We start from the raw sequence: 27,639 nt of genomic DNA on the forward strand, positions 1-27,639 counted from the left end.
CCACCAGGGGGCAATCCAGAAGATTTCGCTTCTCTTTTCAGGAGCTGTCATGACGTTCATTGTTACAAACAGCCATACATGTGATGTGTCATCACCTTTTAGGTTGATAATGTAACACTGTGAGTGAACAGTCACTTCTATAGACATCCAGCGGAAACTGAGCAACATCATATGTTGCATCTCTGGCTACCTGGTATCAGGAAGTCCAACATTCACTCTGTTAGCTCTGTTTTTGGTCTCCACCAGTATATGAAGAAAATATCTAGCTGCTGCTAAAAGTTCCATTACGTTCTCTAGCTACAACTATGTCTTCAGTTGAGTGATAGAGCGAATTAAAAGCCACACGGTGACTCAAAACAGTAACACTGCAGGTCAAACAGGGACACTCGCTATCAAGCTCTGTGAAGCTGAGGGGAGGTCCAGGTTCAAGAGACAATTGTCTGTCAGTTTCACCCCCATTATGTTGTCACACTGCTTTCACATGATATTTTAATATTCTGATAAAATGTCATGAGAATATACCAATATAGAAATATTGGTCTAAATGTCCCACTTTTCTCTGGAGCTCATTTATTAATCCTTTTAGCCAACAATACTGATCCTGTATCACCCAATATGACCCCTCCAGCAGCATTCAGATCACTCATTACACCTTCCTATTATATTGCCCCTGCATTATTGCCTTCAGAGCACTACAATGGTTCTTGCGTCTTGCCAGGTACAGGCTGGTACACTGGAGCACACGCCCAGATACACTCAGATACTGTCACCGGGTCTCTATCACACCACCTTTCTTCAATCCTTTCATTTCTCCCCTGATATGTCTTTTGTTCGACACCTGATATGAACCCCTCTAGCTCCTGTTTGGCACAGGCAAACACCCACCCACTGGATCAACCCTGCGTGTTTCCTTGCACACTTTTCTCTGTTTGAAATCTCAGCCCAGTCGTCCGGCTGCACATCAAACTCAGTGCTGCAGCTTTGCACCCCTTGCCCCTCGTTTTGCACCAACTTGTCTTTGCCTCCACACCTCCAGGCCTCCATCCCCTCTGCCCTCCAGCCCTCGGCACCTAAAGCTAAGTCCCTACCCAACCACAACCCAGTCCTAGCTTGCACGCTGTTTTTTAGGCTTGGCCCATGAGTGTGTGTGTGTATGTGTGTGTGTGTGTGTGTGTGTGTGTGTGTGTGTGTGTCACTCCCCTCCCCTAAGCACAGGTGGACTTGTAGGGAACGCTGCCAAATACTTTTGGTTTAGAGGGAGGGAGGGGTGTTGGCTGAGGCTGGTGGGTGTAGCAGTTTTTGTTTTGTTGTGCTTCTTAGATAACCGCTTCATGGAACGGTACCTTTTCACTCCCCCAAATCACTGACACACCTTCAGAGCAAATTTGACTCTATCTCGCCTGCTCTCACTTTCACATGTCTGCCCCGTGCCGAGACAGCGTTTGACTTCCCTGACAGGGACTGAGGGCGTGAGAGCAACTCAACTCAAAACTTCTTTAAAGGTCAGTAAAATCTCACAGCCTTTTCTTCCTCTGTCATTTCTGTTCTGTTTTTTCTTCGTTGTGCGACTATTTCCCATATCCTAAAAAAGTCATAATGAGAGGTTCATATTTTCTGTGTGTTGTGGCAAAATTTCAAAGCGTGCAAGAGTTAGTCTGCGACCCAGTGAGCTCCTGAATCAGACTTGAGGGTGGCTGACTTCTTGTAGAATCAGGGTTTCTGTGTTGGGTCCATATATCAAACTCTTCATAAAGGGATGTCCAGTGCCCTCCGGAAACCTTCCTGTGCCCATCTTGCTGCAGATGTGCATGCGGCGGAATCCTCGTCCTTCTCACTCTGTAGAATCCGAGACTTAAGAGGAAGCAAGTGAAAGCATGACAAGGCTGGAACAGACTGAAAGTATCACATCAATTTTAATCTTGCTTGTTACTGTGGCACCAGCATAGGAATCATCGTGCATGATTTATATATTCTATATGATGTTTTTCCTCATTAGTCTCAACTATCTGCCGACAAGAAGCCACCCCAGGGGGTATAAGATTAAATCTATTAGAGTCTGAGAGCATGTCAGCTCTGTAAATAACATGGTGCTAATAAGACACATGGGATGACATCTGTCCTCCAGGATTCTGTTTAATCAGTTAGCGATCTTGCACACTAACAATTAACTTTGAAAGTAACCACGGATTTAGTTTCTCTGTGCAACAGATGTGGGGGCAGAAGTGTGACATTCAGAATGTTTTCATTCTTCCTGTCTATGCACACACACACACACACACACACACACACACACACACACACACACACACACACACACACACACACACACACACACACACACACACAGTAATGTCAAACTTTAAGAATATTATTAGAGGGTCATAAACTATAAAATGCTGATACAAGCCCCCCCATATTTTTAAATCAACTATATGACTTTGAGTAAATGAAAATAATAAAAATATAAAAAATTGTATCCAGGCAAAAACTTTGTCTCTGTTATCAGACACATGATGGATAAAAGAAAAGAAAACATAGCCTCCTCAAAGTGTACTTTAAATAATAAATAATACAATGTATGGGTGTGAGACAATAGCAAGAAACTCAAAATGAAAACTTTTGTCTTAAAATGCTTTCAAGCAGCATGTACAGAATATGTAATAACTTTCATGAGGTTTTCGAGCATGGTGAGAACAAAGCTTTAATATTGCGAGAATACAGAGAAAACATTTTTGGGGACATTAGCAGAGAGGAAAACCAGCGGCTGCCACAGTTTCACTCCTTCTGGATCCCAAATATTGAAACAATCAAACTCTTTGAAAAACTATTGCATTTGAATTTCATGCAGATGTAACCAACAGCAACCTCACCGGCGATCACAACCAAAGTAGCGTGGTTAGCTCTTTTCAAGTCCCGATACTTATGATAATTTTGATGAGCCACAATATCTAGTATTTTGTGAAACTTACACTAAAGTATAACTAAACAAAATGGTCCACATCCCTCATTTCAACACAGGAGATAAGCAGATATTCTGATTTCCCCCTTTAACATGTCACCTTGCCAAAAACTAAGACTTTTTCTCACAACTTTTTTCTCATAAAATTACTACTTTGTACTCTGAATCTCCATTTTTTTCAGTGAGCCTAAACTCTGTTGCAATAACACTTGTATCCTAGTCTGAATCTGTTATCGGCCTTTATCACTTGAAAAAAAAAAGCAGGGCCTACAGAGCTCTCTTCCTGTCACAGCGGGGTTACATGGGGATAAAAAGTCAAGTAGACACCACACCTACTCTAGAGAGAGAGAGATAGAGAGAGAGAGAGAGAGAGAGAGAGAGAGAGAGAGAGAGAGAGAGAGAGAGAGAGAGAGAGAGCTGAGAAAGAAGCTGTCTTTCTGAGTCTCTCTGTCTCCAGGATTATCTGAATTTAACCTGATCCACTCAGGCCTTTTGTTACCGGGCCTCTTTTACGTCAGTTTGCTTAACAAACATTACCCGAGGCAGATCTCTTCATGTTCGAACTCTCTCACCCATAGTATACTATATATGATAAGCCGGCATTGTGTGTTTAGTGAGTGCGTGGACGTATGGGAGAGCGTGAACGCACTTGACGGAAGGAGCGAGAGGCTTGAATCTGTCAAGTGAGTAAGGGTGTGGCCTCATTATTGCAGGAATGATGTTTTCAAGATGAGACTGACCGAGCGAATGAGTCCACACGCCTTCTTCCCAACTGACAGCGTGTGGGCATGTCCATGTGACAGCCTTTACATGAGGGATACGCAATCTGACTTTAACCTCCTGTGACCCAGTTTATCACAGCTGTGGAATCAGTGTTTCCAAACCACGCTCAAACCTAATCAAACCTGTGTGACAACGTGTCAACTGCATGGCTAATTACGTGTGCACCCTCAAAACAACCCCTCATGCTCAAATGAATGCGCTTGTGGTTGTATATGTCTATCATGGCTGAGTAGCCGTTTGCGAGTGCGTGCGTGCACGTCCGCCCCCCTCCGTAGGATGGAGGTCCAGATTTTGTTGTGTGGAGTCGGCCTGGGTGAGTAAGCCGCCCCTCACAGATGAATAGAGGATGGGAGGAGGCTTGAAGAGGCTGCCGTGGGTGGGAGGCCCGAGCCCTGCCAAAAAAGCTCCTTCTGTGGGATTTGTGTACTTTTGTGCTCCTCACGAAACGCGGCACCTGGCTCGAACGACCAAGCAGCCGGGGAGGCAGGCACCCGCGCTGCCGCAGGTCGATCGCACCAATTATCCGTTCCCACCATTCTTAATCCTTCCGTACATGTTGCTTTCTTCTTTTTTTTTATATCACTTTTAAGTTTCTGCCTGATAACATTCAAATAGATTAACCCTGCACCTCGAAGCACATTCAGCCACTTTTGCTCACAATTATGAGAAACTACAGCAAACATCCTGTAATATTAGAAATTTATTTTCTTCATTTGCACCGGATAAATACATAAATTGTGTTATATGCATCAGTAAATAACATTCGTTTTTAGTTATGGCTTCATTTTAAACTTGATTTAACTTATTTTATAAATTGCTTATGATACTGAAAATACATGTGGCTTTGTGTGTTTGCACGGTTCCCAGTAGAGTGGCAATAACCAGAGAAATATTTTTTGTCACACACTTCAACATTTGAAATGTCAGTGGCAGCCACAATTTGTAATGCGGTTGTGCAATGAAGCATTTTACAAACAAATTGTGGGTGTTTCCTGAATGTTACCTCGATAATAGAAAATAGGCCCCCGTAACCACTGGCAACCCACCTCGCCTCAGCCTATACAGTGACAAGTGCAAAGAGACATGCCTGCCAGCTTGACAAAGGGGGGGGGGGGGATATCATCCAGTAAATTTGAAAATGTAATCTCTTGTTCTATAGAACCGAGCTGCAGAGACGTTGCGGGGATCATAGAGAGTCGAATGTCAGTCAGCATCGGAGAGTTAGATGAAAAAAAAAAAAGAAGAAAGGGAGAAAAAAAAAGAGCACGATTTCATAATGTCTAAAAGAAAGATCTGGGTTGAATAAGTGGGTCCACCCACCTGTGTGTGAGAGGCAGTGAGAGAAAACGCAGGGCTGGATGGCAGTTTTAGAGACATGAGTGTGTGGGTTAGGCTAGCTGGCCTGCTTATGCTATCTAATCACTGGGAGAGAAAGGAGAGAAGCATGCCTTGATCCACCCACCCACCCCAGACAAACAGCAGTTAGCCTGCTAAGTACTATATGTGGTTGCCTGCAGCTCTGGGCCGTACATGGGGGAACGGAGAGAGAGAAGAAATGTGACAGAGTCTGCAGGCTACAGATATTCAGCACAATTATGTCTCATTCTGTGCTGGGGGGAAAGAGAGATGTGTCAATCTGGAAGCAGGAATGGGTCACGACTGCATGTGAGGGAGAGTGTGAGGCACGCTCGCTGTGTGTTGGACACGATCCAGCAGATTTCCAGGTGCAAATAAAACTAATGAGAGTTCACTTATGGATTTTGAACAAAATGGCCACATTTGTTTTAGCCTTTTAAAAATAAGTGATGGATTCCATCATTCAAGTTTCATATAAACAGGTCAGGTAACAATTTTAACATTCATATATGTTAACATTTTATTTGTCTTAATATATAAGCAACCACGAGTCGTAGAGAGTGTGTTGATTTCACCGCTTTGTGTTTGTCATCTGGGTCACGTACAGATTACTTACCTGTGTGATACCTGAGTGGGTGGGAAGTGATTGTCCAAAAATAGCTGACCTACGCATCACACTGGTGCATGTGTGAGTGTACATGTGGTTCAATGCGGTCCGCCACCTTGTGCACACGTGTGTACGTGTGTGTGTGTTACGTGTGCCATGACAGGCATCTGTCTCCCTTGCCCTGCAGCCTGACTGGTTTTAATTAGGAGGTTCCAGAGTGCCCGAGGGCTCTCCTGCTGACACACACACACACAAACATGCATACACACACACACTACCTGAGGGCAGACAGAGGCTGTCCCACCAAGGCTGGCCTCCTCCTCGTTATCACCATACGGCGTTGTCCTCATTCACCCCGCGACCCTGCCAACAGACACACACACACACACACACACACAAATATTCACACAAAGCGAATCAAATGAGCACAACACAGTAGCAGAATGCATTCAGAAGTACAAACATGGCGGTGGAGGTCGGGGGGTCGACTCCTTGTTCACTTTGTTGCATTTTCTGGTACAGAATAAATTTCCACATTCTATCAAGGACATGAAAACAAAAGTGCATGCCAGCAACGCAGACATGAAGAGTAATGATATTTGTCTTCAGTAAACATCACCACAGACATACAAGTTGTCTTCACACACACACACACACACACACACACTTTACACAAAGCATTATGGCCACCTGTGAAACACTGTAACTGTCTCTCCCAGCACTCCCAGTTCTAAATATGCAGCTTGTGTACTTAGCCTCCCTTTTGGCAAAGAATCCAATAGCGATTAGGAGGATGTCGGAGAAGAAGACCAAACAGGAGAAAGTTAGAGTGAGTGAATGCCCCCCACCTCACTCACCCAAATGGCATGTTCCAAGGTGAGCTCTAATGACCTCAGTGCACCGACAGATGGGTGTGTGTCTGTGATTGAGCAAGGCACAGGTACAGTGTGGTTTTCACACAGGCCTGCCTCCCTTTGTGTTTAAAGCAGCATTGCATCTGTGCATGTGTCTCACGCCTTGACCTTCTGGAGGTAGGGGGGTGTAGACCGGGGAGGCTGCTGCGATGTGATGCACTATCTTTGGACGCTGTGGGGGATGACTGCCTCCCTTTCCTGCCTTTCCCCACACCTGGCCTCCGAGGTACCAGGGTAAAGGGCACAAGTCAGGCTGATTGGATTTGCCTGTATCTTGTCTTTGCTTTTTGCTGCAACCTGGAATTTAAAGCTATATGATTCTATGTACATTTTTTCCAGTATTTGATTTGAAATGAAAGAAGAATATCTTAATGTGAGGAGGTGTTGTCAAATAACCCAAATCAATACGCAGCCTGGTAGTAGAGCAAAAACATTCTCCTCTGAAGTTTGATTCTACCAACCAATCAGAGAAGGCCAAAATAGAGGCCAATAGAGAGCGGCTCGGGTCTCAATTTTCTTTCACTAATCAAGCCCGACCTGAACCCAACATGAATTCTGTTTTAGTTTGGAACCCGACCAAGCTCGATTACAGACACATGTAGTTTAACACTTAAAATAGGGGGCCCTTTAAAACAAGCATGCTTTAAAACAACTACATAACAATGTCAGTTAAACATACGCAGATGCTAAATTGGGTCACTTGCTGTCGAAATATTAAAAAGGCTGTTGATTTTCTGTGGAGTACCGTCTCAGTTATTATTCAACAATTATCACAATTATCACTGCTTCCTCTTTATGACGCCACCTTTTTCAAACCGCATTCGAGTTTGGCCACTTTGGAACGACTATAAACTTGTTTGCATTCTTACATGATTGAACAACACTTATTACAAAGTAGTTATTTTCAACAGTAACGTTACCTGTGGCTGAACGCTGCCCCACTTTGTGTTTGTTGCACCAGTGTAAACCTACGTTCTGGCACAAACTATTTTTAAGATCTGGTGCTGCAAACAGCATTTGGGACATATTGCTTGTTGAGTGAAGGCTGATGAAATGACTGCACACTCGCCTACCACCTATATTTTACGGGGGAATGTGCAACTAACAAGAACCACGTAATTTTCCAACTGATTTAACGCTGCAGGTCCGTAGATAAGTGAATGGAGAGTTCTGATGTTTTGGAAGTGGTAACACTGTGCAGAGAATGGAACGTGTGTGTGTGTGTGTGTGTAAAAGTGGTGTATTCAAACAGAGGATGTGTGGTTGGCGTGTGTGACAGTCGAGCAGTGTTGGATCACACAATGGAGCTGCAGAAATGGGAGAAAAACGTGTTAATAAAGGGTTTTCTATCTTATTAAGCATTCAGAATTCACAGCTAAAAGGTTCAAATAACTGAATTCACAACAAGGACGACCCTGTCAGGTTCAGTGTATCTGTTCTGCTTCAAGTTCCCTCAGTGTGTTTGTGATACTGTTCACTAAGCCAAGTTCAGTGCAGCATCAAAGTCTCTGTGATATCAACTTTATGTAATGATGCTTCACACCCCACCCCCACTCCAAAGTGCCAATCTGGTGTCTTGGTGTGTGTATCTTGCTGGGCGCAGCAGGTGACGGTAAACAGGTACGTTGAGATGCCAGACAGACAGACAGACAGACTGAACAGACTAAACACATGACGCTGACTCAGCCCCTAGAATCCTTGAGTCCTGGGAGTGTTAGCACTCGGCTCAGCGACAGGACTAACCACATCTCGGTGTAGCCAAATGCTCGAGAAGGATGCATGTGACAGTAAGATGAAAATGGAATTTGAATGCTTGTGTTATGATATAAGAAATATGTTAAGTATTATCTCAATATAAATTTGCCTTTCAGTCATGCTACACTGTGATTAAATAAAAAAATCTGACAGTACAACAGCCTGTAGTTTTACATAAGCCGATTTCAGACATGAACTCTGGAAAATGTTTAGAAAATTTGGTGTGGACCATTTCCGGAATTTGCCTTTCACATATAGGAACACAGCAGGAGTGGGAAGATTTTACGTCCACTCACTCACTGGGAATTTTCCAGGACATTTTGCTGCTGTTTTTTCACATGGGCTCACTCAGAAATTTCACAATGGGGCTGCTGGGAAAAGTTCCAGAAAATGTCCGACGCAGCTGACCAACCAAAAATGTTCGTTCACACATATACAGCCCCTCTGGACAATTTCAGTAAAATATCTGGTCGCGTGTCTGAAAGCAGCTTTAGTTTCCAAGTTGAAGTGGTCCTCTCAGGTAGCACGGGCAATGTGCTGCTGTGACGGCCGTGACGGGTTAAGAAACGATAGCCCAGCTTATAGGATGGCAACTGTTGTTTTTCTGGCTGTCTGGCCGGCCTGTGAGCAGTTAGTGGCTAACCCTGTTTATATATACTTGATGCCAATGTGAGCTGGCCTCAGCTCTCACCCTGTACAAAACAGTGTAAACCACCAGGGCATGGGCTGCGGTTTGCTTTGGTCCGTGTTTTCCCCCAGGGGGAAGTGGGCATAGCAGTCTGATGTAGCACTCTGATGTCGACTTGTTTGCGGAGGTTAACTCGACATAATTCGACTGCTTTCACAGTAGGACTGTCGCTCGTGTTTTATGGATGGTTAGGAATTTTTTTGTAGATTTGAAGGTCCAGAAACCACAAAGAAAACAATGGCTCAGTGCATATTCTACCTTTATGAATGGAGGACTGCTTAGTTTGGATTGTTCAACTTAGTTTTTACCTTAGCCGCCACAACTTTTGATATATTGTCTGTGAGATCCCTCTTTGGATTTTAATGTTAATAAACAGTGGTCCCTGTTGAAACACTGGTTTGACACCCAACTACCCATGAAATCCAACTGCCGCTCTGATTTAAAAAACATTGTGTTACTCAAAAACTCTACCGCTGAACTTAATAAGGTAAAACCCCACTCTGTTATTTCTTGGGATATTGGTTTCGAAGAATTTTCTTAATTGTAATTCTAACATTTGATTTTATGATCACAAAAAAGGTCAGATATGAAAACATGAATTATTTAAATAAAGAACATGTTAAGATTTTCCTGCTCCAAGTACAACAAAAGGCGTGGTTTGATGATGTCATACAGGAAAGCCCAGTGGGTCTTTCAGATCCTGTGAATATGCGTACTCATACAAAACATAAACCTCTTTTTTTATCCTTCTTTCTTTTCAGTTTTCTCTTTTTTCGGTTTCTCACCTTGTCATGAACACACACACACACACACACACACGTTTTGACACAAAACAGGAAGCAGATTTGAAGGCCATTCCTGCTGCCATTGAGTGTTGTCTCGATGCACATCTGCAAAAATTGTTTCTCTGCTCGCCACAACCCAGAACTCCTCCTGAACCTGGTTTCACCTCAGTACATTTTTCAGCAGCTGGTCTTATTTTTGCACTTTTCTGCATGGACTTCCTCCTCCTCTCCACAGACTGAGGTGGCGGCGTGTGCTTGCCGACCGTTACCCTGTTTTTTGAAGCCTTTCTGACTCAAACCAGGAATCTGACATTGGCCTCTCTGCTCTTCTCTTGGTTTTTTAAACCTGGGTGCGTTTCAACTAAAAATGAAAACAAGTCTGCACATTAATCACTCGTGGTATTTCAGACCTCAGTTGGTGTTGACTTTAAAATAATACTTCCTCTCAAGTTGGTGGGTGTTTTCAGTTGTGTGTTGTGAGGAAGCATTAGCAGGGGCCGTGCACCTTTTGTCGCCTGTCTGAGAGCCTGAATCAGGTCCAGAGAATTGGTCTATTGTTAGTTTTCTAAGTATTTATATATGATGCAAGAGTATTTAAGAAAATATCATGACTCCATCTGAAAAAGGTATAAAACTCAAACTAACATGCCTCCCAGCTGCTGTTGTGCTCCTGCCTCTGTACATCTCCTCAGCTCAGCTTGAGTCTAACCAACAGAGGGGCACAAAATAGTTTTTCCAACTTTTCTCTCGCTTGCTTTTTTCTCCCTTTCCTTTTTTACCCTCCCTCAGTCTCCCCAAACAACCCCTTCGAGTTCCTTTGCCCCGGTCCCTTTATACCAATATCCACTCTAACACAACTAAAAATTCATTTTGTCTGACCTAAATCAGAGGGTGTCTGCGCCATGGGCTTATTACACAGTGCGCTTAAACTTGTGTTGTGGAGGAGGATGGGGTATTATTATCTTCCAGCTACCCACCCTGCTATAAAAACTAGTGGTGCGACATCTCCACAGCGCAGTGCTGCTGCCCTCCCTCCCTTCCTCCCTGCCTCTCACTCCCTTGCTCGTCCTACACGAGCCACACACAACACACAGGCTGACTCGAAACTCCACACAGCAGCCACGCTGCTTCACAGACAGACCCAAGAACCACACTCTCCGCTTCTCCTCCGCCGCGCTGCTCCTGCCGCTCTCCTCTGGATATTCCTCCCTGGGTGTTTTTATATTTTTTTCTTTTTCTTTTATGTATTATTCTTATGAATGGGCAACCGTGGCCGGTGTGAGGAGCTTGTGAATGGACTGACTGACTGACTGACAGTTTGGCAAGAAGAGAGAGATTGGGAGAGAGAGAGACAGCTGTGTTTCAATTAAAGAGGGCAATGCTGAGAGGTCAAGCGAGGAGCCGCGGAGCCTGGAAATAAAACAAAAAAAGGCACGAGAGGGAAATCGAGAAAGTGAAGGTACGGTAGGTGAAGGCTGCTGGGAGCTGTGGGATGCTGGGAAACAATAAGACATGTGAATGTATGTGGATGCCAGACTTTTGGAGCAAGTCTGTGCATATGTGTGTGTGTGTCTATAACAGTCCCATTGTTACAGTGTATGTGTGTTTGTGTGAACACGCTTCCACTCGTGTGTTCTCCTTCAGTGTACACATGTGCATCACACCTATTATGTTGTAGCCTCCTGCTCCAGATCATAAAGGCCTGACAAGGTGCAAACAGGACAATAAAGTCACTTAATGACGCGTGTAATCATTTTGGCCATAGTGTAAATATTGTGCCATAAAAAGTCTGGAAATGGCATTGAGTGTTTACAGCATCACAACATGTCTTTGAAGTGTTGAGCATTTTTGTAGACTTAACTATGTGTTTCGTCGCAGGCAGTAATTACACATGTCACTTTTTAGATATTACACATCCATATACGACGTTGTCCCTTTGAATCCAACATAAACACTCAGGTAATTCATTAAGTTGGGAGGTGTTTGGTGAGTGTGGCCAAAAATAAAAAAACATGTTGTGGATTTTTAAAAAGGCTGAGCTGCAAATTATTGTTTACAGCCAAGTGGAGCTCGCAGACCTCTTAGCTCATCTAGTTACAAAATGCAGTGACCGGTAATCCCATCAGGACTGTTTACAAGCTGCTGTTTGTCATTCAGGTGTCAACGTTTCTTTGTACTCGCTGCATTCTTTCATGAAATGATGCACAGATTATTTATTAATAACTGTGTCTGTGGGAAATAAAATATAGGGGATTCCTTTGTATATAAATATTTAAGCGCCGTATCAGATATTGACAAATAATGTCAAATAATTTAATACAGATCACAGACCCCTGATTGTCTCATTAGCTTTAGTCAGCGTTTAACCGACACTTGCCACTGTTTGATGAAACTTTTCTTCTTTAGCCCATTTTATTTTTTGTAGGATTTTATGCATTCAGCTTGAAGATGGTTTTCCGAGTGTCCAAAAATAAAGCGAAAGGAGATAATATTTTTTAACCAAACGTAAACTTTAATAATATAAGTGATGTTCCTCATCAGTCCAGCGATATTATGCAGCCAACGATAAACTTGTGTTTACTTTGGGGTGAGAGAGATAATGGTGTGTAGCTGTGGGCTCCCCTTAAGGCTCCAGAGGTGATTCTTAATGGACAGAAGTTCTTTGAGGAGCAGAGTGAGGCAAAGCGGCCTCCAGATCTCAGATGCTTACTTCAAATTATTTCATTCTATCAAACTTGTAATAAATGAATCAATTAAAAGGCACAAAATACACTTGAAGTTTTGGTAAAATAATTGCAGGGAATAAGGAAATATACTAGTGAATTTGTAGGAATATTTTGACAATATGTTTAGAGTGAGATTAAATATGTTTATCTCCCCGGCTGATTTTGTATGAAAATATTCATACGTTTTAGTTCAAGCCCAAATATAATATATTTAAAAAATAATGATAAGTATGAATTAATCAAATGTGCAGTAGCAAAACATTTTTAAATCCCCATTTATTCTGTAAAAGTGTAAAAGTGACATAAATGTGCAGTGGACTCACTTAAAAAAGTTTCTGGTGAAATTCAACTTTAGGCGCAAATTGTGCAGTTTAATGCTAAAATTCCATCCTGACATTTCATCATTATTATAAAGATAAATACACAAGCCATGACATTGTGTAGCTGGCATTATACACTGCACTCCAGCTGTAAGTGACAGCAATTAAAATAATAATTTTAAAACTTCCCAGTATGTTTCCTATAGGCTCTAGACACTCGCTAAACAGGTGCACCCGTGTGTTACTGGTGATAATGGACTACCTCACACAGTAGGTCAAATGAATGTCCTCTCCTCATTTTGTCTGTCAATGCTGTAAATTATTGGCCTCGCAATTGTCCATCTGTGACAGTTGTTTAGCAGGTGTTGGCTAAGGGCAGTCGCTGACAGGGGTAAACTTTGGCTGCCGGTGATTTAGCATGTGGGTCAGGTGGATGCAATGGCCTGACAGGGATAAACTAGGCTTTGGGTGTCGTAGCTTAGAGGCCAAATGAGTGTCTGTCCGTGACAAGGGTTGAGATGGACATTAGCTGCTGATTTGTGGCCTGAGCGGTCAGGGCTGGGGACAAGTTAGTCACTCCGCTCTGGGCATAATGATGATACAGCTGCAACAGGGGTAGCGAGAGGAGGAGGAGGAGGAGGAGAATGAGGAGGAGGAAGAGGAAAAGGAAGAGGACAATGATTAGGAGGAGGTGGAGGTGGCGGCAGCGGCAGTGGAGGTGGTGATCAGAGCCCAGAAAGCAGATGAAGTTCTCTGGAGAAAGACGACAGTGAATGGAGGTGACACATGACTTGGGGTGGGAGTGCTGAGTTGAAAGTGTTGGTGACTAAGTGAGGCGTGAGAGGAGACGTGGCCGGTACAGGCGGCCCGGAAAGAAGAAGCAGCACTGTCCATTATGTCATTATGTCAACTTAATAATTAAGTTCTCAGCTAGTGTCACACACCAAACTGAAATTCCCGATGAATTCAGCGATGCTTGCGAGATAAACAGAAATAGTGGCTGCAGCTGATTGTTGGAATAAAATGAGACTTTTATCCTTTATTAATTCATCAAACTGTGTGAAACTCTATCACTGTACAACAGCAGGTTGATTTGGACTGACAACTTTTTATTGAGTCAGATTTAGTACTAAGAAAAACATGTGTCCTGCCAGAAAAGTAATATGATCTAGAACCAAATGACCCAAACAGTAATTATCAGAGCCCTTTCACAAGCCGTCCCCACCCTGGCTGCTGATGGGTGGGTGGGTGGAGTGTGTGTGCATGTGTGTGTGTGTGCGTATAAAGGGTTAAGGCCGTTTGGCTGATGAAATGTCGCTCCAGGACCTTGTGGTGGGAAAGCTGTGCCCTCCTCCCCTCCCTGTCTATGTGGCACATCCTCCTTAGATCCTCTCCACATTGTAATTAGGGGCTGGCCGCTAAGAGCCAGCGGCAGGCAAACAGTGGGAATGGAGGGGAGTGGTGCTCGCTGGGGCACAAGGCGAACAAACAGCAACAGCAGCACGTGTCCCATAGTTCCAGTGGAGTGGGTGGGATGGATCGAGGGCGAGCGAATGACAGCGAGTTCGCCTAGCCCTCCCAGTCAGACTCCTTTTTTTTCCCTCTCCCTCTTATCCACCCGGTGTTGTTCCAAGTTCTGCACTATTGTTTGCCTTGGCAGGCTGTTACTGGGAGGGGCCCCTCCGCTGGTGTTTGTGCAACCTGTTAGGGAACTTTCAGGGCCATGCGATCCCTCCTTTGCTCTTTCACTGGAGATTCTCTCACCTTTTACCAAAGCTAATACTTTGAGGGATGTAACCTGTGGTGTGAGATGTAATAGAAAAAGGGATACTGCTGTGTTCGGAGTGGAAACAGAGGGAGGAGTTTCAATATGATGCATTGTAGGATTTATTTGCACTGCACGATGAGATATAATCCCTTTTCTTTTCATTCATTCTTTAAGATTTTAGAAACATAATTTCATCAGTTTGGCCACTGCAACTTTCTCTTGTCGCTCTTTTGTCCCAGTTTTCCGCTCAAAATGAAGTGGCACAGGTCTGCGGGCCTATATCCTTTACCGCCCCCCCCCCCCCTATAGACATTTTAATTATGTCCACACTGTATCAATGGCATGAACATAGCAACAGTAGCCTAGCAACAGGATCGACAAGAATAAACTACATGTAAGATTGGTACCCAAGTTGTATGCCTGCAGGTGAACTAAGGGATTTTCTGAATTCTCTTTTTTTTACTAATTTGGCATGCTGCAGCACTATAAACAAGACAGTGATATACTAGGTTGTGTGTGTGTGTGTGTGTGTGTGTGTGAGTGTGTGAGTGTGTACGTGTGCGGCTTCAGCCCTGGACCATTTAGAGCCAGTCAACAATGCAGCTGTGGTGAGTGGGGCCGCTTCAAAGTATTTATCTACACATGCCTCCAGTGACCACCAAGTGTGGACGGCTAAGTTTAAGCTCTATTCATAGATGTGAATGAATGAGCACTGTGCCAGAGGGAGTTTTAACACTGTGACTGTAAACAACAGCAGAGTGAATCAACAGGTAGGAGCTCAAGTAGCCGTGGGATGGAGATTGTAGAGAACTCGGTGCAGATTTGTACAATATCTGCTGTCAAGTCAAACAACGTGAGGCCAGGTTGCACACTAAGCAATCTGACAGGATACAGCATCTAGAATCTGACCTCTTTCTTTGTTTCTCACCACATCCCAATCACTCTCTGTGCAGCTGATGTGAAGGTATCGGCTTGCTTTGTGCTCATATCTGCCAGAGGAAGACAAGAGGGATGGACGTTACTATCTCAGGATCTCTTGCTGTGTCGTGCAGAAGTAAAACAGTCCTTTACACAAGTCAAACACGGCCTTATCAAGATGATGGGTTTACCTATAGCTCTCAACACTTTCCTGCAAGACATCCTGATAACACATTCAAGATTAAATATTACCCGATGTGATGTTTGCTTGAAAGGAGACATGCTGTATTTACCCCTTGTTGTCTTTTCTGCACAGATGGCACACAAACATTCGTGCTTACAGTATATTTCAATAAAGCAGGGCTGCCACTCTTGGTGTTAGATCCGTTCCTCTCTAAAACTAGACTCGCCCTCGGTAGAGCACATAACTCCACCAAGGACAACCACATTTAAACTCACTAGATGTGGATTCTTTTTTGGATTATGCACCAAAATACACATAAATATCAGTCTCCTAAACACGGCAGATTTTTTTTCATCAGGATCCAAGAATTATTCTCACAGAAATCAAGTAAAATGTTGCAAAAGCCCTATGTCGCAATGTTAAAGAAAGTGGAAAACAAAATCCAGGATCCTCCCCCTGATCAAGATCCTTGCCAAAGTCTAACAAGTTCTTCCCTGACCCATTCCACATACTTCGACTAAGTCTCGTGGTAATCCATGCAGCATACAGCAAGGTAAAAATCCTTTGTCTGCTGCTTATTATTGTTGTCACTCCATATTAAACGGGGGAGTGACCTGTTTCATTATATGCTTGAACATGCAAAAAGGGCATGTTTGAATGAATCACCGTTTAACATCCCCCCAAAGTGTGTTTGTCACACGGCATTTTGCATTTAAGTCACAGAATTAAGAATCTGTTTTACTGAATGGAAAGTCCCTGGTGATCGTTCAACATCTTAAAAGTTAACACAGCGTTAAAAGCAAAGAGTCTTCCCTCCATCTGGAATAAAAAGTATATTTTCTTCATACAAACAGCTATTTCTTACTTCTTTTTTCTGTCGTATTTTGTTGTACAGAATGTTCAGCCTTTATTATTTTTAAATTAAGAAATACATTCACATCTCAGGAAATGTATAATGAAAATGTATTGTGAGCCAGAATACACATTTTTTGATCCTGACGGACCTTGAAGTGTTTTCAATTCTCTGAAGAATTCTTTGAATCTCTTCTGTATTGTAAAACAACCTTGTGGGTTTCTGAAACATTGCTGCAGTTAATCTTTTAGAAAAACAGATGCTGAGGTCAATCTCATGCAAAAACGAGAGGAACAAACCAAGCTATAGATTTTGGTTCCACAAAATGACGTGTTTCTTTCAGTTTGACTTTCTTATTCGTGTGTCATTAAACGCTTCAATGTCTCTGCCTCCCATCCAGATTATCACCAAAGACTAAGAGAGGAGGATGGTTCATCACAGAGAAGAGGACCTGATTGGGATCCCCTTCCCCAATCACAGCAGCGACGTCCTCTGCAGCCTCAATGAGCAGCGGCGTGAAGGGCTGCTCTGCGATGTCATCCTCATCGTGGGTGACCAGGAGTACCGCACCCACCGCTCCGTCCTGGCCGCCTGCAGCCAGTACTTCAAGAAGCTCTTTACAGTTGCCACCACTGATGGTGGAGATCCCCATCACACGGCGGCCATTTATGAAATTGACTTTGTGGCCCCGGACTCCCTCGCGGCCATCCTGGAGTTTGCCTACACCTCCACTCTGACCGTGACGGCGTCCAACGTTAAAGAGATCCTGAACGCGGCTCAGATGCTAGAGATCCCGTGCATCATCAACGTTTGCCTGGAGATCATGGACAGTGGGGGTGTAGAAGGCGGCGGTGGGAGGATGGAGGAGGAGGAGGAGGAAGAGGAGGATGCGGAGGAGGACGAGGAGGAGGAAGAGGAGGAAGAAGATGAAGAGGAGGACATGGGGTCGAGGAGGGACGAGCAGGATGAAGAGGAGGACAACGTCAGCGAGAGGTCACTGCAGTCGTCGGAGAGCCGAGGGGAGCAGACGCCTCCGGGGGGGGAGGAGTCGCAGCCTCCGAGCACCTCCTCGTACCAGCAGCAGTTTGACGTGCACAGAGAGTCGTCACAGTCGCTGTCTCCAGACAACATGAGGGGGAAACAGGTAAGTTCACTGGACATCAAGTTTTTAAAAAAGGACTTAATTACTCTTTCCAAGTTTCTGGTTGATGATGCCGTCGTTGTGTTGCAGGAGAGTATGGAGAGTCGGGCTCTGAAGGATTTCTCCATCGAGTCCCTCCTCCAGGAAGGGATGTATCCTCGCATGTCAACACTGGATCGGAGGAGCAGCTTCTCCCCTCTCTTCCCCGGCTTCTACCCCTCCATGTGGGCTGCAGAGTTCCCAGCATTCCCTCAGCATCTCCTGGACCCCGGCCACCATCAACACTCCCATGCAGGCGCTTCACTGCCAACCCGGCTCCCCCATGCATTCTCCAACTCCGCCCAGCGCGAGGCCTCCAGGCCCCTCGACCTAGCCGTGAAGAGAGAGATCATAAAGGAGGAGATGAAAGAGGAAGTCCCGCCCAGTCTGCTCCACGGCGACTTCCTGAAGGAGTTTGTCAGCTCGGGCCTAGGCGGCACGGTGAACGCCGGGTCGGTGCCCTCTGAGGGTCACGCTCTGGGTCAGATTAAGGACGAGGCCGATTTCCGCTCGTACCTGAGCTTCCTGAGCTCGGCTTCCCACCTGGGGGCGATCTTCCCTCCCTGGCAGCTGGAGGAGGAGAGGAAGATGAAGCCAAAGGCGTCACAGCAGTGTCCGATCTGCAACAAGGTCATCCAAGGAGCCGGGAAACTGCCACGACACATGAGGACGCATACGGGAGAGAAACCATACATGTGCACTATCTGTGAAGTACGATTCACCAGGTATGTGAAGCCAGTTGTTCACGTCACAGAGAGATCATGTTGAGATATTAATGTTTCCCTGTGTTTTGATGAGAAAGCAGCAGCAGGTTATGTCAAACAACGGAAAAGTACCCCAAGCTCTTTAGACTGAGGTTAATCTGCTTCCATCTCATCTGAATATCAAAGAGCTGAAAGTGGAAAGCCCCCTCCGCACGTTTCTTATTAGTGATATGTCTCTCAGCTACTTCCTTCTTCTTTCGTCTATTTTCCCCCTACTTTTTTTAGAGCAGTACATTTTCAGTGGAGAAACTCTGTTATAGATCAAAATATAATATTGACTTTTTAAATTCACTCGTACAGGACAAGATTTAAAAAGCAGCAATGTAATTTAAGTGTGAACCTTTCAAACCAATTCTATTTTGTAAGAAACCGTGTGGTTTTTATCTTTTCTCAGACAAGACAAGCTGAAGATCCACATGAGGAAGCACACAGGCGAGCGCCCCTACATCTGCCTCCACTGCAACTCCAAGTTTGTCCACAACTACGACCTGAAGAACCACCTGCGCATCCACACGGGGGTCCGTCCCTACCAGTGCGAGCACTGCTACAAAAGTTTCACACGGTCCGACCACCTTCATCGACACATCAAGAGGCAGAGCTGCCGAATCTCCCGCCCCCGGCGAGGGCGAAAGCCGGCCGCCTGGCGGGCCACACCCAACAGCAACTTCCTGTGCCCCCCCTCCTCCGCCACCAACCGCTTTGAGGAGAACGGGTTAAGCCCTGCGTACCAGGCGGTCAAGAGTCACGGACTTGGGGAGATGCTCGGCCTCGGCAGTAGGGGTCTGGGCATTAAGAGCTCGGGCAGGGAGGAGCGGCGAGCAGAAGGGAAGCACGCCGCAGCGGAGGAGAAGGCAGGAGACGGGAGGCAGAGAGGAGTGTTCGCCTTCGCTCTGGCTGGAGAAGAAGTGCTTACCCGCTCACCATTTTATGCTGCGACCTCTGACCCCTGGACCATGAGACTTGAGCGCGCTCCGCCCCTCTCTGAGCCGGCCAAATGAACTCTGGTCTGCGGAGGACGACAAAAGACAAGAAAGAAAATCTCTTTAATCTCTTAATGTCTGTTCAGCTCCAGGAAACTAAAGCACCTTTTTTAAAGAAAAGAAAAGTGAGATCAGTGAACTAAGCCTACTTATGTGGCAGTGTTTTTTTGTTTTGTTTTTCAAAGTGGAAAACGCATTCTAATTAAACAATTTCAAAGATACCATGTTAAATAATACTTTCAGCCCTGTGGATGTTTGCAGATCATTTGAAAAGAGGTACTGTGGAGAACATTTCAGAGTACTGTTATGTGTTATTTGTAGTATTCTCTACAAGGTTGTACAAATACATTTTTTTTCAAAAATCTATTAACACATTTCTACAATATCCTCTGAAGCAAGATAAAATCAGGCTTTTATTTTGAAAATAATTCATATGCAAGAAAGTGTTTCCTCCATCCAGAGCAGGCCTGAAAGAAAGGAACATTTTTGATTTAATAACCAAATATGTATGGTAGAAAAAATGTTTTTATATCTGAAACATTCCCCTATCCTTCAATGAAGAAGGGAAGTGACATAAATAAATAAAATAGAATCCTAATAAATTAAATCCTTCATCCAAACATCTCACCCTGATGTTTATTATGGATGGCTGGGTCAAGGTGTTGAAAAGGATCAGTTATTAAAAAGAAACTTGAACAACTATTAGATTACAGCTGGGCATCGTCTGGCACACGTCCTGAAAGTACAATTGTTTCCAGCATATTTAATAATCAAAAACAAAGGGGAACTCACTTGAAAAATAAACAAAATCAGGATGTTAGATGATGTGTCATGTTCCTCTCACTGCCTTGTTCTGATTCAAGCTCCTCGTCTGCACTATTGTACATAGACACAAACGTTTTGCCATTGTGGTGTTAATTGCTGATGATGTAAAAGAAAAAAAAAGGATGACAGACAAACAATTCTGAGGCATCCATCCAAAGATGTGTACTTTGATATTTCACAGACTTGAATAAGATTCGGTTTTGATGTTTTTATGTATATTTCTGACTAATCAAACTGCCGCTTTAGCTTTACAGTATGCTTGCGATTTTTTTTTTCTGCTGCAAAAAGTCATGAGGGTTTCAGGCCCCTGTTTTCATATAATGTTGATCTCTGATTTGTGTACAAAGACGTTCAAAAAGTATTTGAATTGAAATGGGAAAGTATTTTCTTGCTATTTATGCATATTTAAATGAATGAGCCTTGGCTATATTTTGCAAATCGTTTTATAAAGACACTAAATGTTGAACTTTGCTCTTTGTCGGGGAGTGTTATTACCACAAAGTGTGTGTGTGTGTGTGTGTGTGTGTGTGTGTGTGTGTGTGTGTGTGTGTGTGTGTGTGTGTGTGTGTGTGTGTGTGTGTGTGTGTGTGTGTGTGTGTGTGTGTGTTAGTTTAAGACGCAGGAAGTGACAAACTGACTGGAGACAATGAAAATGTTGACTTCTGCATACAAATTTTATATAAGCTGGGTAAAGTAGCTGTGATGCCACTGAACTAAACTACTGTAAATTGTTCATGTGACCACAGAGGGAGCAGGATCCTCAGCTGGAGGCTTGATAGCAGCTATGTTGTACTACTCTACATTAAGTATATATCTATCATTGATTCCTTTATGATTGATTAAAGATAACAGACAGCTAGTTCAGGTCATGTCACATATAATAGATAGAAATAATATGATATAACAGATAATTCAGTCCATTCTCTCAGTGTCAATAGCAACTGACCCAGCAACATGGTACAAAGTGTGCAATAGTCTGAGAGAAAACATGGTTCAAGTTCATTTTTACATAAGAATACATGTAAAGAGTGTGTGATTGATCTCAGCTATTAAGTAAAGTTAAGACAGCAATGTAATAATCACACAAAGAAGACAACATTATCTTGTTATTGGGATTCATGATGATTTTTTTCACTTCACAAAATGTGCATATCACTGCATGATATATTAAGCTTGTAAGGTAATGTGGTTTAAAGAGCAACTTTAATGGATCAATACATCATTTAACAATACTGAGTATCAGATGCCGATGTCTGATCATATCGAACGTGTTGATTTTAATATTTTATAGATGAATCATTCAATCTTTACGGTCAGATTATTTACTGAGGTATAGTTTTAGCTTTGTTGATTTGTCTTATAAATGTATTTGATCTCAGCATTTGGTTTCAACACTCAGCTTCTCATACACTATTGTACCTGTCTGTTTATTTGCCCTGACCTCTTGTGGACAATAAAGGGTACTGTACGTGTCAATTGGACGTCTGAAAAACTGATGATGGAAAAACCCAAATACATATCTGACTGTATCACCACAAAAACTACTGTTCCAGACTTATTTACTTTTCTAAACTACTTTTCACTCAGTAGCTCTTAAGGGTAATACAATCTCATCAGCTGTTGGAAAAGGTCCTGTTGCAGCTTCCTCCCTCTGGGGGGCGCTAAAGATTTAAGCTTGACCTCTGCAGAGTGTTTATAGTTCACAGAGAAAAACCCAAGTCCTCATTAATATATAAAGGAACGTCACAGACGGTAAAGCTGCTGATTCCTGATGGTTTCAAATGTCTTTGCACAGGTGTTTTTGATACAAGTTTACCATGATAAAATGCACACCTGCATTTCTGGGTCACTGTCAACTTCATAAGCCGTGAGTCACTGTTCTGATGGAACGATGACAGATAGCCTTTATGCAATTCGACCTTCTTTAGTCATATACTTTAAAATTGCACAACACAATCTCCAACACAAAGTAAAATGTCAAACAGACTTGTGGTTCAGGTGGGCCGGTGACGCTCCAAAGGTCGACGCGCCTCCCTCATATTAATGGAAGTACCATTTCCTGCCCCTATTTAAGGTTTCTATACTTCAGCTAACTGTAAACATATTTCAAAATAAAGGGCTATTATATGGTTGAGGACAAATTTAAACGAGCTTGGTCAAATAATGCCACACAAATGAATTTAGTTTAAAATTCAATGTACAATATGTAACTTCGGCCACCAGGGGTCTCTCAATTAGAAATACTGACCTAAGCATGTAAGCAGTCTTGGTTAATGGAAGACGTCTTCACCACCATTGTCAACAAATAAATAAATCAACCTGATGTTACTCAAATCATGTTCACGGATGATGTTATGTATGTCAAGTTTAAATCCTGTTTTTTCATGGTCTTGGTTTATGTACATGAGTGTGAACTGTTACCAGTGCTACCAGTAGCACTTGTGCTCTTCTGCAACATTTCTGCTGTGAACATCTGTTGCTGTGGTATCGCAGCCCACATCTGTACAGTTTTGGTCGACTCTCGTTGCTTTCATCTTCTGCATATGCAGCAGTCAGCTGTTTTTCATCAAATCTGCTGGATAAAGCACCTGCGCTGCACCACACAGCAGATACACAGCGTTACAGCCACTAGGTGGTGAACATGCTGAAGTAATTAGTGGTAAAGGAGCCAGATCATGTGTTTGCTACTTGTTGCACCAGCCTAAAGTGCCTAGAGAAATCCATTATATGATATTTTAATGTTAATTTTTGAAATATAACCATGACCATATAGCTATAAACATTAGTCCTCTTTTAAAGAAGATATTTTACTTTGTTAAAGTAGGAAAAGCACATATCATATGATATTAAGAGTGGCTCTAAAGCAGCTAAATCAAGGTTCAGCCATAATTAAATATATTAAATTTGTTTATACAAAATAACAAATGCTTTATACTGTGCTACATCACGATTTGGTCCATGAAAGAGTAGGAGGCCTATTGTTACAGCTATATAATATAATATTTAATGACTGATTATTGAATATCAATTAGGAAAAACAGAAAAGTAAAATCTTCTTGCTGTAATTATCTGATCTAAAAAGGATTCAATGTATTAAACTTTTCTTGGACCCGCACTAACCTTTGACTAATTCTTCCTCTCTGTGACAGGTGTTTGGTGACCTAATTCGTGTCATGCAAGTCGACCACAGACATTTAGCTGTTGGAAACTTACACCCACAAGACAAAGTGTAAAATGTGTGTCTGGCCTCCGGAGGTGTAACTTCCTGACCCATTAACTTGTTGTCCTCTCCAGGCTCCTCTCACTGTTATTACCTAAACAGCCATGGCACACTGTCCGTGTACACAGCGGCCCTTTGTGTCTCTGGTGTGTGTGTGTGTGTGTGTGTGTGTGTGTGTGTGTGTGTGTGTGTGTGTGTGTGTGTGTGTGTGTGTGTGGCACTCACACAAAGTATTTCTAATGGAACATCCTTTGAGGAAGTTGCACGACAATGCAGCTACACAATACAAACACAAGTGAGACCACAGGGACTGTGGAAGGTAACAGTCTGGTGTTCTCTGTGGGGTTTCTGAGGGGCCGACGAGGAAACAGCTTCTAAACAAAGGGCCTTGAAAAAGCAACAGTTCTTCTGTGACAAGAGCAGAAACACAGGGACAATATGTTTGACATAATTAGAGAGAAAACTCTGACACGCAAGTCAGCGGCTCCAAATACAACTGCTCCAATTATTATCTCGGCAGAGAAACAATGTTTACTTTGTTTGTTTGTTGCTAAGCAGGATTTTGCAAAAAACTTCTGAAAACTTGGTTTGGGAGGAACCCTTCAAAAAAATTTGCAGATCCGAATCAACAGAAGGATTCAGGAATTTTGTTTCATTTTCTCTGCAGCGTTTCCCACAGAACTCATTCAATCTTTGGCGTTGGCGGGAGGTGCACATGCAGGAATGTAGCTCTAATGCACAACAGATTCTGAGTGACAGATACACAGACTAAACCCAAACAAATTCAATGAAATGTGGAGGGGTGGATAAGGCCATTCAATTTTCTTGCAGATCAGTATGAACGGGCAGATGCATTATTTTCTCAGATTTCTTTTTTTTTTAATCTAGCATATGACAATATACATTTTATCTCAGGGTACATTTTTTGCAAAAATGAGGCCAGGCTCTCAATGTGGATGCACCAGGTGCATACGAATAAGAAAAAAAAGAGCTTGAGAAGAAGCGCACAACCACAACAGTTATTTTAGTGCGTCACTTTAACCAACAGATAAAACAAAGCCATGATCTCTCGTGCAAAACACCAGGAGCCTTATTAATACCACAAAAGAGGATCTGAAAGATGCATGCGCCAATTCTAATGCAAACGTTGAGATCTATAAAAAACTACTGAACATTGGCTTCAGATGTGAATGTGCACTGTTTTATAAATCCAAATCTTTTTGTGCGTACGCCATTTTTCGGCTTTTGTGTCCACGTACACTTTTAGTAGGAATCGTACGCACTGTTTTTGAAGTGAGGCCCCAGATGACTGTATGACCATCTGTCCTTATTAATGGAGAAGCACATTTAAACTCCTTGTTACTTGTCATGGCAGATGCACTGTTCAACCATATGTAAGATAAGTTTGCTCGTATTTGGAGCATTTAACTCAGCTGCACACATTTTTGTTGGCTGCCCTCTCAGACTTTTTGTTCAGTGGCACCAGACATTCACTCAGACTCCAACTCATCCGCAGATGTCAATGGAAGACAGAGCTAAAGTGTACTTTGGGGGGGGGGGGGGGGGGGGGGGATCAGGATGGCACCAGTCAAACCGTTTCTAATGAAATATGTATACAGGAATACTATTGTGGTAGGTTTTTGTGCAGGGAGCAGTCAGGACATTGCGCTCTCTGTAGTAAGTTCCTGTTTCAACACATCAGTCTTAAAAGATGTAGAGTCAGATAACAAAATGTCACAGTAACAGTGTCTGATTAAAACAATGAAGTGATAATAATGGACTGTAATACTCCCCTAAGGATTTTTGTGGGCATAAATTAGTGACGTGGCTAAAACATGACATAAACTGATAATAATGATTGTCCTCTTACTGGAAATGACACACACACCCACGCACACACACACACGTCTTACAAATTATCCCTTTAACCTATATCTAAACATAACCTAAACCTTAACCGACCCTAACCTTAAAAACATGTAATTATTACCTAAAAAAGTATTATTTACATCATAAAGACTTACTTCTTGTCCCCAGAAGGAAGACAAGTCCCCATAATGTGACTGTGTAAACAAGTTAAGGTCCCCACAAGATGAGTAATACCTGGACCACACACACTCAGTTAAAGACCGCAGAGTTGCTGATGTCATCACTTACTCAACAAATTAACACAGCGTGTCCAATGTTTTGTCAATAATATTTCTTGTTACTTAAAAGAAACATCTTCGTTAGCTTACAGCAAATGTGGCGAGAGAGATCAAACCACACGATTATCTTCTCTAAACCCGAATCCATAAGACCACATGTCTACGACTGCAACCATGACCATGATGATGGTGGTCCTGCTGCCGCCATTGGGGTGAGAGTGGGACGCCTAAATAGCCCATTCATCGTCTGCTATAAAGCCGCTGTATATGCACAGCTCAGCTCATTCATAGGCAGCTACACTGGCATGCATGCAGGAGTTGTTGGTATGATGTGCACCAAAATATAATCAAGTGCGCTGTAATGGTTTCCTGGACACTTACTATGCATCTTGGCGAGTCCCTATGATTGCTAAAGAGCCGTCTTATCGATTCCACCAACAGGAAGCGAAGTGATAGAAAGATTGTGCATCTCTCATTTGAAGTGTGTGCCAAATTGTCATATGTTTAATCTCAAATGAAAAATGATACTGAGTTTAACTGCGGCGCGATTAGATGTGCTCACAAACAGAGCAACACCAAAGTAAAAATGCATTTTTACAATAGCATTGGACCAAAACACCTTGCACAGACATAAATGGAGGTACAGCACATTGATCCAACAGAACAGAGATAATCTCATTACACTGTATATGTATTATTATATAAAACTAATGCTGTCCGGCATGTGCAAATTAGCACTAACAACATGTTAGCTCAGGCTTTCACTGTAGACATAAACCGATTCTAAATGCATTCTTATGGTGCCAGCACTTAGGTTTCAACAACTTGATGAAAATGAGCGATGGGGACGACAGAAACATTGATTTGAAATGCATTTTCTGCTGAGTGGACAATTTCTTTCAGCGTTCTGCGTTTCCTCACCGGCAACGTGAAAGCAGAACTTAAAAAATATATCGTTTTGGGTGTTTTAAGGGAAGTTAATGATTTAAAAGCTTTTTTATACAAAATGGGGAATGCTTTATTGTTCCACCTTTTTACTTTCAGTTCAATTGTATGTTAACTGATTGTCAATGCAGTTTTCTAAGACATGCAGACAACAGAGTTTCTCTACATTAGAACAAACTGAAGATGAGTACATTGAAGCTGCGAGTGCAGTGTCGCCAACAAATAAAAGTATACAAATCCTTAATATAAGTAGAATTTTCTTTTTATCCGACTTATTCTATCTATTTATTACATTGAACATGATTTAATAAAGATAGTAATAAATGGAAAAGCACACTTGAGTGAAATAAATAACCCAACTTGCTGCAAGGATTTTCTCTATGAACTTGGTCCTGTGCTCCACAGACTCCATGCAGACTCCTCTCTGGTTAACGACAATATAACAGTGCTCCATTCCTCAGGCAATGACCAGTGACTGCTCGACATCAATAAGCACAAGCTCTGAGTGCTGAGCTCCTAATGGGCCCAAGAGAGAAAAGCAGAGCTCAAACCCTGTGATACTGTTAATGTACTATTGCTGCACACTTGCATTAACTGTCTGCAAGGCCAATGCAATTGCACTCAACAACTAAACAGGGAAGGGAAGTGGCTGCAACCTAATGCAGTCGAGGCACAGCAGCCTGACAGACTGCTTATTAGGGCCCAAATAAATCCTCAGGTCAAGATAGTGAATAACAATAAACACCCCGCGATATGTTTGTAAACCTGTGAGAAGCTGGCGAGTCACACTTTAGATATCAGCTTTAAGATGCTTCCACTGAATTCCTCTAAAGCTACCAGGTATGTATATCTTACTAAGAATTAGCACTTCCCTTAAAATTACCACATCCCTTAAAATGACCACATCCCTTAAAAGTTCCATTAACTCAAAAACCATGATGACATGATTTAGGAGAAGTGTC

General features: G+C 42.9%; 1 protein-coding gene across 1 annotated transcript; it reads left to right on the plus strand.

Annotated features, from left to right (window-relative positions):
• Positions 1–1,436: 1,436 nt before the first annotated feature.
• On the plus strand, positions 1,437–19,558 carry LOC133014491 (zinc finger and BTB domain-containing protein 7C). The gene is made up of 4 exons (XM_061081755.1): positions 1,437–1,502; positions 17,017–17,760; positions 17,848–18,521; positions 18,955–19,558. Exons 2-4 carry the CDS (start codon positions 17,044–17,046, stop codon positions 19,556–19,558), a joined length of 1,995 nt encoding a protein of 664 aa, XP_060937738.1. The 5' UTR covers positions 1,437–1,502; positions 17,017–17,043.
• Positions 19,559–27,639: the final 8,081 nt, after the last annotated feature.

Source organism: Limanda limanda, chromosome 1 (assembly GCF_963576545.1).
Source record: "Limanda limanda chromosome 1, fLimLim1.1, whole genome shotgun sequence".
Lineage (NCBI taxonomy): Eukaryota > Metazoa > Chordata > Actinopteri > Pleuronectiformes > Pleuronectidae > Limanda > Limanda limanda.